At 51.5% G+C, this 14,966-nt stretch overlaps 2 protein-coding genes across 11 annotated transcripts in view; one reads left to right on the plus strand and one right to left on the minus strand.

Annotated features, from left to right (window-relative positions):
* Nucleotides 1–14,966, minus strand: part of LOC146300260 (KATNB1-like protein 1) — a 31,165-nt gene that overhangs the window by 3,491 nt on the left and 12,708 nt on the right. For 3 of the 9 annotated variants that reach the window (XM_084682265.1, XM_084682258.1, XM_084682223.1), the window contains exon 1: nucleotides 554–729. The exons of 2 other annotated variants lie outside the window; for them this stretch is intronic. The gene's annotated coding sequence lies outside the window, so the exon portion shown is untranslated. Of the gene's footprint in view, nucleotides 1–51; nucleotides 193–553; nucleotides 799–14,966 lie in introns of those variants that run through there. 4 more of the 9 variants (XM_084682276.1, XM_084682232.1, XM_084682293.1 and 1 more) reach the window with 2 other exon arrangements.
* Nucleotides 138–14,845, plus strand: acp7 (acid phosphatase 7, tartrate resistant (putative)). Of its 2 annotated transcripts, XM_084682211.1 has the most exons (14): nucleotides 138–164; nucleotides 1,304–1,422; nucleotides 1,881–2,081; nucleotides 2,208–2,390; nucleotides 2,521–2,546; nucleotides 3,605–3,702; nucleotides 8,258–8,320; nucleotides 9,626–9,740; nucleotides 9,855–9,968; nucleotides 11,944–12,010; nucleotides 12,478–12,545; nucleotides 12,918–12,989; nucleotides 13,431–13,568; nucleotides 13,979–14,845. In XM_084682211.1, exons 2-14 carry the CDS (start codon nucleotides 1,317–1,319, stop codon nucleotides 14,042–14,044), a joined length of 1,317 nt encoding a protein of 438 aa, XP_084538337.1. In that variant the 5' UTR covers nucleotides 138–164; nucleotides 1,304–1,316; the 3' UTR covers nucleotides 14,045–14,845. The 2 variants fall into 2 exon arrangements, with proteins under 2 accessions (XP_084538337.1, XP_084538329.1); XM_084682203.1 differs by lacking the exon at nucleotides 138–164 and having other exon boundaries at nucleotides 1,098–1,422.

Below are 14,966 nucleotides of genomic sequence, written 5' to 3' on the forward strand. Positions count from 1 at the left end.
TGTACCAATGAAAGGACAAGTAAACGTTTGTTTTTCTACTGCGATTCTTACTGTTGTCCCATGCTGGAATCCCATGCTGGTCACCTCAAGCGCTTTAAGAAGTGATCTTATTTACCCACAATGCGCGCATCACGTGAGTGTTGTTATGGTATAGAAGCAGACAGGTAAGTGTTGTTATGAATATCGTGTTGTCTACATTAACCATGATACATACAGTACTTTAACAGCTGCAGTCCTCGGTTGGCAAAAACAAAATAGAAGCTACATTTAAACTCTCAAAAAGATCCTAGGTAGTTAAGTTAGCTTAAGATGTTGTGTTTCTAAACCTTGTCGACGTCTTTCTTGCTAACTTATGCTAGCTGACTACACAAAATGAAAGGATTAGCTAAACAACAGCGCTAGCAGTAGTCAGGCATGATCCAATTCAGGTACTTGAAGCATGAAATAACATTTCTAAATGCTGTTGACTAGTTTACCCACGAATTAGTAAACTTCTACCGATCTGTGTATTGACAGCTCGTTGCTCATTACACATGAATGCATTGCTATGTACCTCATTAGACTGTAGAAACTGAGTTGGTATAATCACATATTGCCTTCTGGTAATCAACTTGACATTAATTTACAAATATTGGATGGCTAGTTAGGTAGTTAGGTCAGATACATCACCCTAGCTATCCGCTGTGTTGCTGGGGCTACTGTACACTGCCCATTTTCCTCTAGCGGCCAGATGATACTGTACAGTGCCCATTTTCCTCTAGCGGCCAGATGATACTGTACAGTACACATTCAAATCCAGACTGTTTCACTATCGTGCTGTTTACTACTTCGTAGTCTAGTTTTATCTGAGCTAACTATTATTTATGAAACATGAAAAAAAGAAGTTGATGGATAATAAAAGGAACCTTGCAACGACTACCATACTACATTTACAATGCTGATCTTTTGAGACATAACGACAAACTGTAAAATATGATAAGAGCACAGTCCCGTAGCTCCTACATGATTGAACAAGAATAATGTCAAACAAGAACATCAGCTGGTTTTTACTAACGTTCCTGCTGACAAGGCTGCTTTTGTGTGCTGTTTGATGAGACAACACTCTGTGTGTGTGTTTGTGTGTGTTTGTGTGTGTGTGTGTGTACGACTATAATACTGCAGTCAGCTAAAGAGACAGCTCATAAAATGGTCAGGGAGGGACTTACATTTTGGAATAATATCATGTGACATTTTGATAAGAGCTGAACATGTCATGGGACTACTACTACTGGACAGACACAGTTTCATCCGTGTCCCTGACCAGGAGCAGAGCTGAGATGGAGCGTGTGTGTGTGCTGCTGGTGCTGCTGGGCGCTCCCGTGTGGGGGCTGGCTGTGCCTCCTGTGTGGACCCAGCCAGAGCAAGTTCACCTGTCCTACCCAGGTAGGTGTGCTGTTCAGGTGGAGGCATTCACATGCAGGCCTCTCATCGCTGGTAGGAGGTTTTGTTGATGGTTCTGGCTAGGCTGTATCATGTGTGACGTGTGTACAAGGCACTGCTAGCCACCGTCTGACAGATTGGCTACATTTCTATGTGGGAAAGCTGATCAACTAAAATGTTGTGACATATTAAGAAGTCATGTCTGATGTGTCACCTATGATGGTGCAGTACAGTACAGATGCTGTCGTAACTGCATCTACCAACTAGAGTATGCAGGTCAGATGAATGATTCTAGGCCTCTTGAAAAAGTAGGTCATATATCTTATTATTGTTTTTATCAGCTTGTTAAAAGAAAGTTCAAAAGCACCTCTACCAGAACTGTCTCACATCATCTTAAACCAGTACGAGCAGTTAGCAGCCCAGTCAGACTGTGTTTCTGGGGATCTGCTCCTTTTCCCCAGGAGCGTCTGGCTCCATGCTGGTCACCTGGACCACATTCAACCAGACAGAGAGCTGGGTGGAGTATGGGCTGGGGGGGCAGCGCGTGCTCCAGAGGAGGGCCCAGGGCCGGGCCACGCTGTTCGTGGACGGGGGAGAGGAGAAGAGGAGGATGTACATCCACAGAGTCACGCTCACAGACCTCAGACCTGCGGCAGCCTACGGTGGGTCTGTGGCTCACTCTCTGTGACTCGCACTGACACGACTAGAAAAGGACTTCTTCATTGACTTCTCTGTGAGGTTTTCGAACTAACATTGTGTGTGTGCCTGCTTCCCTGTGCTGGCTGCAGTGTACCACTGTGGCAGTGACCTGGGCTGGAGCGACAGGTTTGCTTTCACAGCCTTGAATGACAGCAGCAGCTTCAGCCCCAGGCTAGCCCTGTACGGGGACCTGGGCAACGCCAACCCCCAGTCCCTGGCTCGTCTCCAGAAGGAGACCCAGCAAGGCATGTATGATGCCATCCTGCACATAGGTGAGTCCACCTAACCAAGACGCCAGTGAAATGCATGTCAGACTGGGAACACTTGAAGTTACACAACCGTGAATCAGTCGGTGTCTATAATAGTTGTGCATGATCGACATTATGTTCTTTTGTCTTCTAGGGGACTTTGCATATGATATGGATGAGGTAAAATACTCTCTCTTATCTTTTTATGGCACTGGCCCAAATGAGTCCCTTCTCAAGGCCCCCCTGTCCCCAGGCCCCCCTGTCCCCAGGCCCCCCTGTCCCAAGGCCCCCCTCTCCCCAGGCAACCCTCTCCCCAGGCCCCCTCTCCCCAGGCCCCCCTGTCCCAAGGCCCCCCTCTCCCCAGGCCACCCTCTCCCCAGGCCCCCCTCTCCCCAGGCCCCCTCTCTCCAGGCTCCCTCTCCTCAGGCCCCCCTCTCCCCCAGGCCCCCCTCTCCCCCAGGCCCCCTCTCCCCAGGCCCCCTCTCCCCAGGCCCCCTCTCCCCAGGCCCCCTCTCCCCAGGCCCCCTCTCCCCAAGCCCCCTCTCCCCAGGCTCCCTCTCCCTCAGGCCCCCTCTCCCCAGGGCCACCATGACATTACATGGATGTTCAGCTGTCATCAACATCAGTCAAGACTAGCTAATGTGTTTTCCCTGAAATGGGGAGCAGGATTGCTGCCTTGCACCATTCATACTAGTACTTTAAAGTAAAGACAAATGCTGCAAGCTCAAAGCAGACAACCACAGAAATGAATCGCTGTAATTCATGTAATTTCTGTTGGAATGTCTACCTCAGTCCCTAGACTCATTGATATTATAAATAGAAAAACTGAAATAAAGATTCTGTCTGAAAGCTAATCAAGGGCCATGGCAACTTAAACAGAGAAGACAGCCATTAACCACAGAGTGTTTTTAAGATCAGTGGCACTATTTGAATATTTAAGAAATAAGTGGTTCTGGTTTCATAAGACATGGGCATGCAAGTTTCATGGGCATGTACAGTGCAGATGGCACATTCGGAAGTTGTCTGGAAAATTGATGTACCAGATTCTTATAACCAAGTTTGGCTTCATATCAGTGAATGCAGGAAAAGTCAGCTTTGATCCTGTCAGCAAAATAGAAGCTACACTGACATAGTTACATTAACAAATAAATATGTTAGCCTGGAATAGTGTGTGTGTGTGTGTGTGTGTGTGTGTGTGTGTGTGTGTGCTGCGTAGTGACCAGCTGTTGGTGTTCCAGGATAATGGCCGGATAGGAGATGAGTTTATGAGACAGATTCAGTCCATCGCTGCCTACCTGCCCTACATGACCTGCCCTGGCAACCACGAGTCCTCATAGTAGGTGGAACCTTTACTCACTAATTGTTCTGCCTTACTGTTTGTCTGCCTGTTTGTCTGTCTGCCTCTCTCTGCCTGCCTGTCTACCTGTCTGCCTCTCTCTGCCTGTCTCTCTGCCTCTCTCTGCCTGTCTGTCTGCCTGTCTGTCTGCCTCTTTCTGCCTGCCTGTCTGTCTGCCTCTCTCTGCCTGCCTGTCTACCTGTCTGCCTCTCTCTGCCTTTCTGTCTGCCTCTCTCCCCTCCCCTCCCCCTCTCCCTCCCTCTCTCCCCTCCCTCTCTCCCTCCCTCTCTCCCCTCCCTCTCTCCCCTCCCTCTCTCCCTCCCTCTCTCCCCTCCCTCTCTCCCCTCCCTCTCTCCCCTCCCTCTCTCCCCTCCCTCTCTCCCCTCCCTCTCTCCCTCCCTCTCTCCCCTCCCTCTCTCCCCTCCCTCTCTCCCCTCCCTCTCTCACCTCCCTCTCTCCCCTCCCTCTCTCCCCTCCCTCTCTCCCCTCCCTCTCTCCCTCTCTCTCTCTCCCTCTCTCCCCTCCCTCTCTCCCCTCCCTCTCTCCCCTCCCTCTCTCCCCTCCCTCTCTCCCCTCCCTCTTTCCTTTTACTCTGTTGCACACACACTCCAGACGTGTTATTCAGGGCTACGTCAATAACTGATAATGATAATAATCAATAATAATTATAGTGTGTTATAAATAGTTTATACTTCACATCAACAGTGAGCAAATATTGCTCCTTTTCTGCTCCCTGTTAGCAAATGTTTTGGTGGATTCCACACAGAGCACGCGTGCTGAGTGCTATTATTAGGGTTTGGGCTGAAACCCAGAGCGTGCTTCTCAGTGGTAAAGGGCAGACTGCACAGTATCCATGACCTGCTGCTGTTGCACCGGGAGGACCACTGGAAGCTCAGAAAAAACAATCTGCACGGTTGCAGCAGAGAAACCACAGATTTTCCACTGTAGAAAACAGTCTGGCTTGCAGAGAGCTACAGTACGCCCTGGAGCAGATGGGAGCTGTTTCCCTCAGAGGCGTCAGGAGCCCACCACCAACATCTAAACAAGGGAATGTTCTCCAAAACACACATGAGCGCCTGTCCAGAGGGTCTCATGGTTACTCAGGAGCTCCCTGAAGTGCTGCTTGTTTGTCTTGGTTCTCTTCTTCTGTGTGTCGCACGTCAGGGGAGGAGGAAGGCTCTGGAGCAGATCACAACTAGTGACTGTGTTGCTGTGTATCTTTATCGATGAATGTAATCCCACTGTCAAACCAGGGCTCCAGACTGCGACCAAATGGTCGCATTTTGCGACCAGTTTTTGAGACAGTGCAAGCATTTTTTACAAGCACTCGCGCATGTGCGACCTACAAATTTTGAATTCATTGGGTGTGCACAATGTCAGCACACGTTGGCAAAAACGCAGATACAACGTTCTAGTAAGACAGCGATATCAGCTTTCCTTCTGCATTAGTACCGTAGCTTAAAGTCTAGGAAAGTTGAGGCTATTTTTCGCTAGGTACCTATAAACCTAGCTAAAAGTCTTGGAAAGTTTAGGATATGTTTCACTAGGCTCCTACGAACATGTCTTAATCTGCCAGACAAGTGGGTTCCCCTTCGTTGTTTTGGTGAGCAGTTTCACGAGTCTTTCTTACCCGGCGTCATGGAGCCGGGCAGCTAAATACTTATTTAGCACTAGCATTGCTACTGTATCCCTGCCTGTGTTTGAGCTGTTGCGCTGTTATACTCGGCAAGTATCGTGTTGTGGTGTCGGAGGACTGATCGAAAAGTGCATCATACATTTGAGTCATTGAGCTAAGACTTGCATGTACAGTACGTAATGTCACATTAAATAATGTATTTAAACTCAAGCTTATATGGTGAGTTGCAGGGCCGATTCTAGGATCAGACCTTTAGGTGTGCTCAGCCCCCAATGAGAATGTGACATGAATACAGTGTCTTGCAAAAGAGCTAAACGTAAACCCCCTTGCTAATATAAATCCCTAATTTCACTGGATAACAATTAATACATTTATGTATTATTATGCAAAATATTGAATGAAAAAACTAAGGATGTCCCTTTCTTCATGAACTACCAGCATCAAATGATAATAAACAATATATTTAAGAAAATATTTTAAAAAAATATTAGGAGTGCTTGAGCGTCTGTTTAACTTGGCCCCACCACCTGACAGAAGATCCTGAGATCTAAAAGCAGCAGTTTACATGCCCGTGTCCCTCAGGGCACCTGCAGGGGGCAGGGGGGCTGGATTAAGGTTCTTTTTGGGTCTGTTAGGAGTGGCCCTGGCCACCTGACAGGACTGAAGCTTTGGAGCGTGTCAGGTCACATCTCAGAGTGTCTCCCTGCAGCAGAGCGTCTCCCTGCAGCAGAGCGTCTCCCTGCAGCAGAGCGTCTTCTTGCAGTAGAGCGGCTCCCTCAGACTTGAACAAGATCTTCTTTCTATTAAATTTAATTTAGACAAATCAAACCAAAATAAGCATATCATTCTAAAGCATATCATATCATATGTTCCTCTGTTGTGTCGGACCTCTGTAGTCAACGTAATGTTTTCCACAACAACTTGACTGGAGATCATCCCTTAGACCCAGGAATAGCCTTTGTATTAGAGCTCCAAATCAAAATAAGTAACAACTTCTGTTCAGTTTCGACTGTCCTGGGCCTCCTAAATGTCTGTTGCCGTATGAATCAGAGACTGAAGGGCCCCCTGAACCTGCTGGGCCTCACACCTGCTGGTTCCCTGCTGGTTCCCTGCCCAACCACAAGATGGGGATGTGCACCTGTGATGTGGGTCTGCTGGCAGGCAGGTGCTGGAGCAGAAGAACACATGCAGCTCCTGACTGCTGTCTGAGATCAGCTACCTCCACACCAGCACTGACCACATTCATCTGGGGTTGGTGTTTGCTATGACAAACACAGTTTTGGGCTCTGAGAATGTTGATCGGCTAACTCATTCATAAAAACAGAGGGTGCTTACAGGTTATTTTAAGTGCTGCATCTGTAGGTACAGTAGCAAGCTTGTGTTAATCTGAATAATCAAATAATAATCATTGAGTTCAAGTGCAGGTCTGTATATGCTAACTTAGGACACTGCCTGGAAATCAAATGCCCATTGGCCAGGATCTGTCACAACCTTGACCATGAAACCCTGACCTGAGCACACACCAGGGGTGATCTCGTTAGCTTAATTCCTGTCAAACACACAATCCACCACTAACCCTCTCTTTTCTTCTGACCTCTGACCCCAGCCCTCTCTGGTTACCCTAACCTTGCACTGACCCTGTCATATGACCGTCCAGTTCCCCTGGGGCGAACTTGTCTGTTCCCAACCCCGACCCTCAGACATGAACGATGACAGGACCATTGCACCATGCACCCCTCCTTCTCACCTTAGTGGAGGGAACATTGGCTTCCACTTTTATGGGGGAAATTTAAATCACCGACCCCATAAAGAAAAAGCACAGGTCCCAGTATTCGTTTGGGACTGCTTTCCTAGAAAGACTTTTCCTTCTTTTCAACACCGGTTTGGCCAACTGAAATATTTAGAGACGGGCACTTGTTGGTCAGGAACCTTCTGCCTTACGGGAAGCAGCTCTGTCTGTGTGTGTCCTGGTCCAGAGGTTTGGCCCAGTGTGTTGGCGTTGATACATGAATAGTAAAGACTGTTGGAGGGGGAGGAGGGAGGGTGGGGTGGGGTGGAGGGTTGGTCGGGGAGGGTGCTGGTGGGGGAGGGTTGTGGCAGGGAGGGAGGATGGAGGTGGGGGTGGGCAGGGAGGGATGGTGGGGTGGAGGGTTGGTGGGGGAGGGAGGGTGGTGGTTGTGGGGGAGGGAGGGTGGGGAGGGTTGGAGCAGGGAGAGAGGGTGGGGAGGGTTGGGGCAGGGAGAGAGGGTGGGGAGGGTTGGGGCAGGGAGAGAGGGTGGGGAGGGTTGGGGCAGGGAGAGAGGGTGGGGAGGGTTGGGGCAGGGAGAGAGGGTGGGGAGGGTTGCTAGAGTGTTTAGGGAGGCTTCAGATGGTCCTAGTTAGGCTGCAGGAGTTCACCAGGATAAGGTTACCTTCTGGCTCAAGGCTAGCTGTGCTTCATACAGGGTTCAAACCCATGCTTAGCTCCTGTCACCACAGCCTTATAGCCTTCTCCTGTGATCGATGGGACTCCTACACACAGGAGAAGAGCAGAGGAGAAGACACTGGAAAGGCGCCATCGGCAGCCTGTTCTAAACAAAATGGCAGGTCCTTAAGTTTCTGGATGAGTGCATTGTTTTATTCTCCATTGTGTGTAGTTCGTAGTCTGAGATTAGGTTTGTTTACGAGCGCTGGCAAGCAGACCACAAAATGATAGAGGTCTGTGGTGCTAAGTGTGTCGCTAAGATATTCAAGGCATGCAGATTGCATGAGGATGTGTGTAGCTTGGTGGTCAGAGCTTTGGCCGCAGATCATGGTGTCACAGGTTCAAATCCCTCGCTGTATGTTGCTTTGATTAAAGTGTCCGCTGAGTGGATAAATCATTGTGATGGAGGACCAAGCTTCCCTCACTAACAGGCCTTTTCCTGTCTCTTGTTACAGCAACTTCTCAAACTACAGGAATCGATTCAGCATGCCCGGCCAGACAGAGAGTCTGTGGTACAGGTAGGACAAACACAGCCTCTCTCACAAGACAGCCTTTAGTTACTTAGCAGCCCCATGCTACACACACACCTACTGTAACCATGTGTCACAGCCATATATCACATTTCAAGGGAAACCCTCCTTAACTCCAGGTTTGTAATAAGTAGCGAGAGGAAAGAGAGGGTGTTGTGGAGGAGAGTTCTTGTGCCAGGGTCACGTGCAGATGTCCAGTTCCTCCTACTGTACGCTAGCCGGTAATGAACCGAGAGCCTCTCCAGGAGAACTGGGCACAGCAGAGAGAGCTCCGCTCTGAGGGAGCTGCACTGCAGAGAGAACTCTGCTCTGAGGGAGCTGCACCTCAGAGAGAGCTCTGCTCTGAGGGAGCTGCACCTCAGAGAGAGCTCTGCTCTGAGGGAGCTGCACCTCAGAGAGAGCTCTGCTCTGAGGGAGCTGCACCGCAGAGAGAGCTCCGCTCTGAGGGAGCTGCACAAAGGAGCTCCACATCCGACAAGAGGCTGACATAACACACCGTTATGGCCGTTTGCTGAGACAGTAAGAGGATCCCTCCACAGACCACAGCTCTGCAATGGGGAGGAAGGCCGCCTCTCAGCCCAGGAGAGAGACAGGACGCTGGGCCAAGACCCTCAGCACGTGCTGGGGGAGAGGGCTGTTACCTCCACACGAGGAGACATGGAGGGGGGGTGGTGGGGACACACCACTGTAGAAACTGTACAGGCCAGCCACAGGGAAGGAGCCACGTGCAGACACCGGTCCTGGCCCTGGCCCTGGCCCTGGTCTGGTCCTGGGAGCTCAAAGTTCAGAGCCTCAATCACACACACTGATCCCATTAAACAAGCTATCATGCAGTCATGTTAGTCAATGTTTGTGAGATCAGTTGCTAACAAACAGAGATTATTGCGAAGCAACAGAATTATATAATTAAGCTGGGCACAGCATCAAATAGCAGTTTTCTATGCCAATACCTGCTGAGGTTTTAGTATAACTGGCAGTTTCAGGGCAGTCTGACTGGAAATGATGGTACACATTACTACATGCTCTTATGGGTCTTCCCTTTGGCACTTGTTTATTTTTTCACAATGTATGCTTCATGTTTTGGCTGCTCGCAGTGTTAGGGACTACCTCGTTGTTATGACCCGTGACCTATGCTCTTTTGTAAAGCTCTCTCTTGGAAGTCGCTTTGGATAAAAGCGTCTGCTAAATGCATAAATGTAAATGTACACAAGGTAGGATGAACATCTGCTTCCACCCAGAGGTTAGTCTACTCCAGTCCAGAAGGTTGATCTTTGTAATATTGTATGTCTGCAGCTGGAACATAGGACCAGCCCACATCATCTCCCTCTCTACAGAGGTGTACTTTTACCTCTCCTACAGCCAAGAGCTCATCTTCAAGCAGTATGCCTGGCTGAAGATGGACCTGGAGGTTCCCTCACCTACTCACACTCTCTCACTTTCATTATATTCACTCACTCACACTCTCTCACACACACACACACACACACACACAGACTTAATTCCTGTGGTTGTGTCTCCTCAGGAAGCTAACAAGCCAGAGAACCGCATGGCTCGTCCCTGGATCATCACGATGGGACACAGACCCATGTACTGCTCTGACGACGACCAGGATGACTGCACCAAGTTTGACAGCTTTGTACGTTCTGTCCAGAGCATCCCCCCTGTCCAGAGCAGCCCCCCCCCCCACTGTCCAGAGCAGCCCCCCCCCCCACTGTCCAGAGCAGCCCCCCCCCCCACTGTCCAGAGCAGCCCCCCCACTGTCCAGAGCAGCCCCCCCCCACTGTCCAGAGCAGCCCCCCCCCCCACTGCCCAGAGCAGCCCCCCTGTCCAGAGCAGCCCCACTGCCCAGAGCAGCCCCCCCCCACTGTCCAGAGCAGCCCCCCTGTCCAGAGCAGCCCCACTGTCCAGAGCAGCCCCCCCCAATGCCCAGAGCAGCCCCCCCCCAATGCCCAGAGCAGCCCCCCCCCACTGCCCAGAGCAGCCCCCCCCCACTGCCCAGAGCAGCCCCCCCCCCACTGTCCAGAGCAGCCCCCCCCCACTGTCCAGAGCAGCCCCCCCCCCCACTGTCCAGAGCAGCCCCCCCCCAATGCCCAGAGCATCCCCCCCCCCTGTCCAGAGCAGCCCCCCCCCCACTGTCCAGAGCAGCCCCCCCCCCCGCTGTCCAGAGCAGCCCCCCCCCCACTGCCCAGAGCAGCCCCCCCCCCACTGTCCAGAGCAGCCCCCCCCCCTGTCCAGAGCAGCCCCCCCCCCCACTGTCCAGAGCAGCCCCCCCCCCCCACTGTCCAGAGCATCCCCCCCCCCACTGTCCAGAGCAGCCCCCCCCCCCACTGTCCAGAGCAGCCCCCCCCCAATGCCCAGAGCATCCCCCCCCCCCCTGTCCAGAGCAGCCCCCCCCCCCACTGTCCAGAGCAGCCCCCCCCCCGCTGTCCAGAGCAGCCCCCCCCCCACTGCCCAGAGCAGCCCCCCCCCCACTGTCCAGAGCAGCCCCCCCCTGTCCAGAGCAGCCCCACTGTCCAGAGCAGCCCCCCCCAATGCCCAGAGCAGCCCCCCCCCTGTCCAGAGCAGCCCCCCCCCCACTGCCCAGAGCAGCCCCCCCCCCCACTGTCCAGAGCAGCCCCCCCCCCTGTCCAGAGCATCCCCCCCCCCACTGTCCAGAGCATCCCCCCCCCCACTGTCCAGAGCAGCCCCCCCCCCACTGTCCAGAGCAGCCCCCCCCCCCCACTGTCCAGAGCAGCCCCCCCCCCACTGTCCAGAGCAGCCCCCCCCCAATGCCCAGAGCATCCCCCCCCCCCTGTCCAGAGCAGCCCCCCCCCCCACTGTCCAGAGCAGCCCCCCCCCGCTGTCCAGAGCAGCCCCCCCCCACTGTCCAGAGCAGCCCCCCCCCACTGCCCAGAGCAGCCCCCCCCCCCCACTGCCCAGAGCAGCCCCCCCCCCACTGTCCAGAGCAGCCCCACTGTCCAGAGCAGCCCCCCCACTGTCCAGAGCAGCCCCACTGTCCAGAGCAGCCCCAGAGATAGAGCAGTCTCAGCCTGTCTCCAGCCACACTGTTTGTCCATATGTTTCTCAATTCCAGCCAAATCCTGCCAAAAACTGATGGGAAACCTTTAGCAACAAGAAATCTGAGAAATAGGAAATCTACATAGTATAACATTTTGTATTACTGTTTGTACATACATAACGGGCCCTAAATCACATATGGTGTAAATCTGGCCAGGTATCGTTAGGACATTGCAGCTGTACAAAGCAAGCCTTGGCTGTGTTCCGTTGTTACGTCATGAAGACTTGAGCAGAGGTAGTTGTCCCCTGCGTGGCCAGCCTCAGTGGTGGCAACAGCATGAGGCTGTCAGGAACACACGGCCAGCATGGTCAGCTGGTCTCCAGTCAGACCTGGTGTCTGGGGGGTGGATGGGTGGGGGACAGGGAGTGTTTGACAAGATGCTTTAAGAAGGTTCAAGATGTTTTTAGACCCTCAAAGAAGGGTCAGACCTTTAATTCCAGTGCATGCATTCTATCTCCCTAACTCCCTCTCTCTCCCTAACTCGCTCCCACATCATTATCTTTCTTTTCTCTCTCCCTCTGTCTCCCTCCCTCATCTCTCTCTCCTCTCCCAGGTCAGACGGGGGCGGAAGGACATCAGCCCACCGGCCCCCGGTCTGGAGGACCTCTTCTACCTGCACGGTACTGCTGCTTCCCTGCCCTGCACACTCATGGCTGTCACACACAAGATCTGACAGACCAACGTCTTAGCACACGCAGAGAAAACCAAACACATCCTTTATTACAACAGCAGACGTCTGGCTTGGCCGGCATCCCAACAGCCCTTATCCAAATGTTTCCATATATCACATTTCTCCAAGTTGTTTGTTGCTGTCAGAGGGCGTCTGGAGTAGGGAGCAGCTTGGGGAGTACTTATGTAAAGTGTTCAGAAATGAGTGGAAAATCTGTTGGTGGGCAGAGGATGAGAGAGCCAAGTGTCATCCATCCAGCTTCACCTCTGCCCTGAAAGAGACCCACACAAGGACTTCTGTTCTCAGTATAACTTCAGTATAACTTCAGTATAACTTCAGTATAGCCAAATGACAGATGTCTGTAGCATGAGGCATGTGCAGGGAGGTATGATGACCTGGGACGTGCCTGTGTTGTAGGGGTGGACGTGGAACTGTGGGCCCATGAGCACACCTACGAGAGGCTGTGGCCCGTCTACGGTGACAAGGTCAGCTCCAGTGCTCTGTCCTCATCTCCTCTTTTCTCTTCCTCTCCTCTCTCCTCCCTCCTCTCTCCTCCTGTCCTATCACCACTCCATGTCAAACATGGAAAAATTTTAGAATTTGTCATATTTTTTCCAGAGAGAAATCTCCTTCACCCCCTCTTTCTCTCTCTCTCTCTCTCTCTCTCTCTCTCTCTCTCTCTCTCTCTCTCTCTCTCCCTCTCTCCCTCTCCCTCTCTCCCTCTCTCCCTCTCTCCCTCTCTCCCTCTCTCCTCTCTCTCTCTCTCTCTCTCTCTCTCTCTCTCTCTCTCTCTCTCTCTCTCTCTCTCTCTCTCTCTCTCTCTCTCTCTCCCTCCTTCTCCCTCTCTCCCTCCCCAGGTACTGAATGGGAGCACTGATCTGCCGTATGTGAACCCCAAGGCTCCTGTCCACATTATAACAGGCTCTGCTGTAAGTTTAGCGCAACACCAAACGCAGACTTTTCTCACGTCCATCATCCACATACCAATACTCTGAGCCATCAGCCCCTGGATAATCCCTGTATGACAATGCAAACATGCTGATGACCTGTCCAGTGACACACACAGCAGACACACACACACACACAGCAGACATACAGACACACACACACAGCAGACACACAGACACACACACACACACAGCAAACAGGGCCAGCATCACAGCTTCAGTCGTGCCTTCCTCACATCACCTTCCTCACATCACCCTCCTCACATCACCTTCCTCACATCACCCGGGCCTGCAGGACCTCATGAAGAACCAGGCTCCCCACCATGCAGACAGAGGAGACCCATAGAGGAGGGCTGTTGAACCCTTTGGTCTCTCCAGAGAGGATGGGTGGGGACTGATGCTGGTAAACTCTTTGGTCTCCAGGGCTGCAGAGAGAAACACGACCAGTTCAACCCCAACCCTAAAGACTGGAGTGCCCTGCGCAGCACGGACTACGGTTACACACGCATGCAGGTGGTCAACCACACACACCTGTACCTGGAGCAGGTGTCGGACGACCAGGTGAGACGGCATACACTGTCACACACACTGCAAGCACACTCACACTGTCACACACACTGCAAGCACACTCACACTCTCACACACACTACAAGCACACTCACACTGTCACACACACTGCAAGCACACTCACACTGTCACACACACTGCAAGCACACTCACACTCTCACACACACTGCAAGCACACTCACACTGTCACACACACTGCAAGCACACTCACACTGTCACACACACTGCAAGCACACTCACACTGTCACACACACTGCAAGCACACTCACACTGTCACACACACTGCAAGCACACTCACACTGTCACACACACTGCAAGCACACTCACACTGTCACACACTCAGATACTGCACACACTGTAGAAACAGCTGCTTCCTCCCTAACCCTGCTGTTCCTGTATTCCAGCATGGCCAGGTGATTGACAGCATCTGGGTGGTGAAGGACAAGCATGGCTTCTCAGCCTGGTTTTGAATCGTTCTCCTGGTTCTCAATCGTTCTCCCGGTTCTGAATCGTTCTCCATCCCAACCCAAAATCTACTCCACTCCGGAAACGCACTTTTAATAACCTAAAAAGTTAAACTGCACTTTAACTCCTATCAGAGCAATCAAGAGACTGTGATTCCCCAAGAATATAACAGCTGATTATGCACTGTGGCTGATGATCACCCACAGCTGTAATAAGGTCCATGTGTTTATTATTGGGGAGGAGAGGTCAGAGGAAACTGCTTACATTTACATTGTTTGCTGTACTTTAGGAAACAGGAAATTTGTAATTACCAAACTCAGGATGAATCAGTTTGACCCACTTGGAAATCTGAAGACCTCTTTATCTTCTCCAAGAATGCTATCATTCTCCCCGAGGCAAATAGGGTAAAGTGCCTTGCCCAAGGACACAACGTCATTTGGCAGGTCAGGGAATCGAACCAACAACCTTCTGATTAATAGCCCGACTCCCTAACCGCTCAGCCCTCTGACCCCTATCATAATTCCATGAACCTTAAAAAGATGGATGCCAACAGACTCTAACCTGATCAGGAACCTCTGTTTTAAAGTCTTTTATATGTTTTTCTATGTCTTCTTTCATGTGTGTCAGAATGGGACCAACAAGCTTTTTATAATCCAGTGAAGATTAATGTAAATCATCCAGTGAATATGAATAGGAATGTTAATGGCACTACAGCTCTGCTGTCTGTGAATGTTGTGTTATAAACAGTGCACCTCAAATCTGTAGCATTATTTGTAATGAGCCTCAATACATTCTGCTGCACCATTTTTTGTATTTATTCTTATTTCCAGTGATGGCCTGGCAAAAAGCACAAGCTTTTTGAGGGGAAGGGGGCTAAGGAAGAAAAATCAGGTTAAAAAGCACAACGGCACACAAGCACAGCAGTAC

Source organism: Hypomesus nipponensis, chromosome 3 (assembly GCF_054491055.1).
Source record: "Hypomesus nipponensis isolate SF chromosome 3, ASM5449105v1, whole genome shotgun sequence".
Lineage (NCBI taxonomy): Eukaryota > Metazoa > Chordata > Actinopteri > Osmeriformes > Osmeridae > Hypomesus > Hypomesus nipponensis.

Coding starts and splice junctions, on each gene's coding strand:
- acp7 (XM_084682203.1), top strand. CDS start 1,248: ATGTCATGGGACTACTACTACTGGACAGACACAGTTTCATCCGTGTCC. Junction 2,547..3,604: donor TTGCATATGATATGGATGAG/GTAAAATACTCT, acceptor TTGGTGTTCCAG/GATAATGGCCGGATAGGAGA. Junction 8,321..9,625: donor ACAGAGAGTCTGTGGTACAG/GTAGGACAAACA, acceptor GTATGTCTGCAG/CTGGAACATAGGACCAGCCC.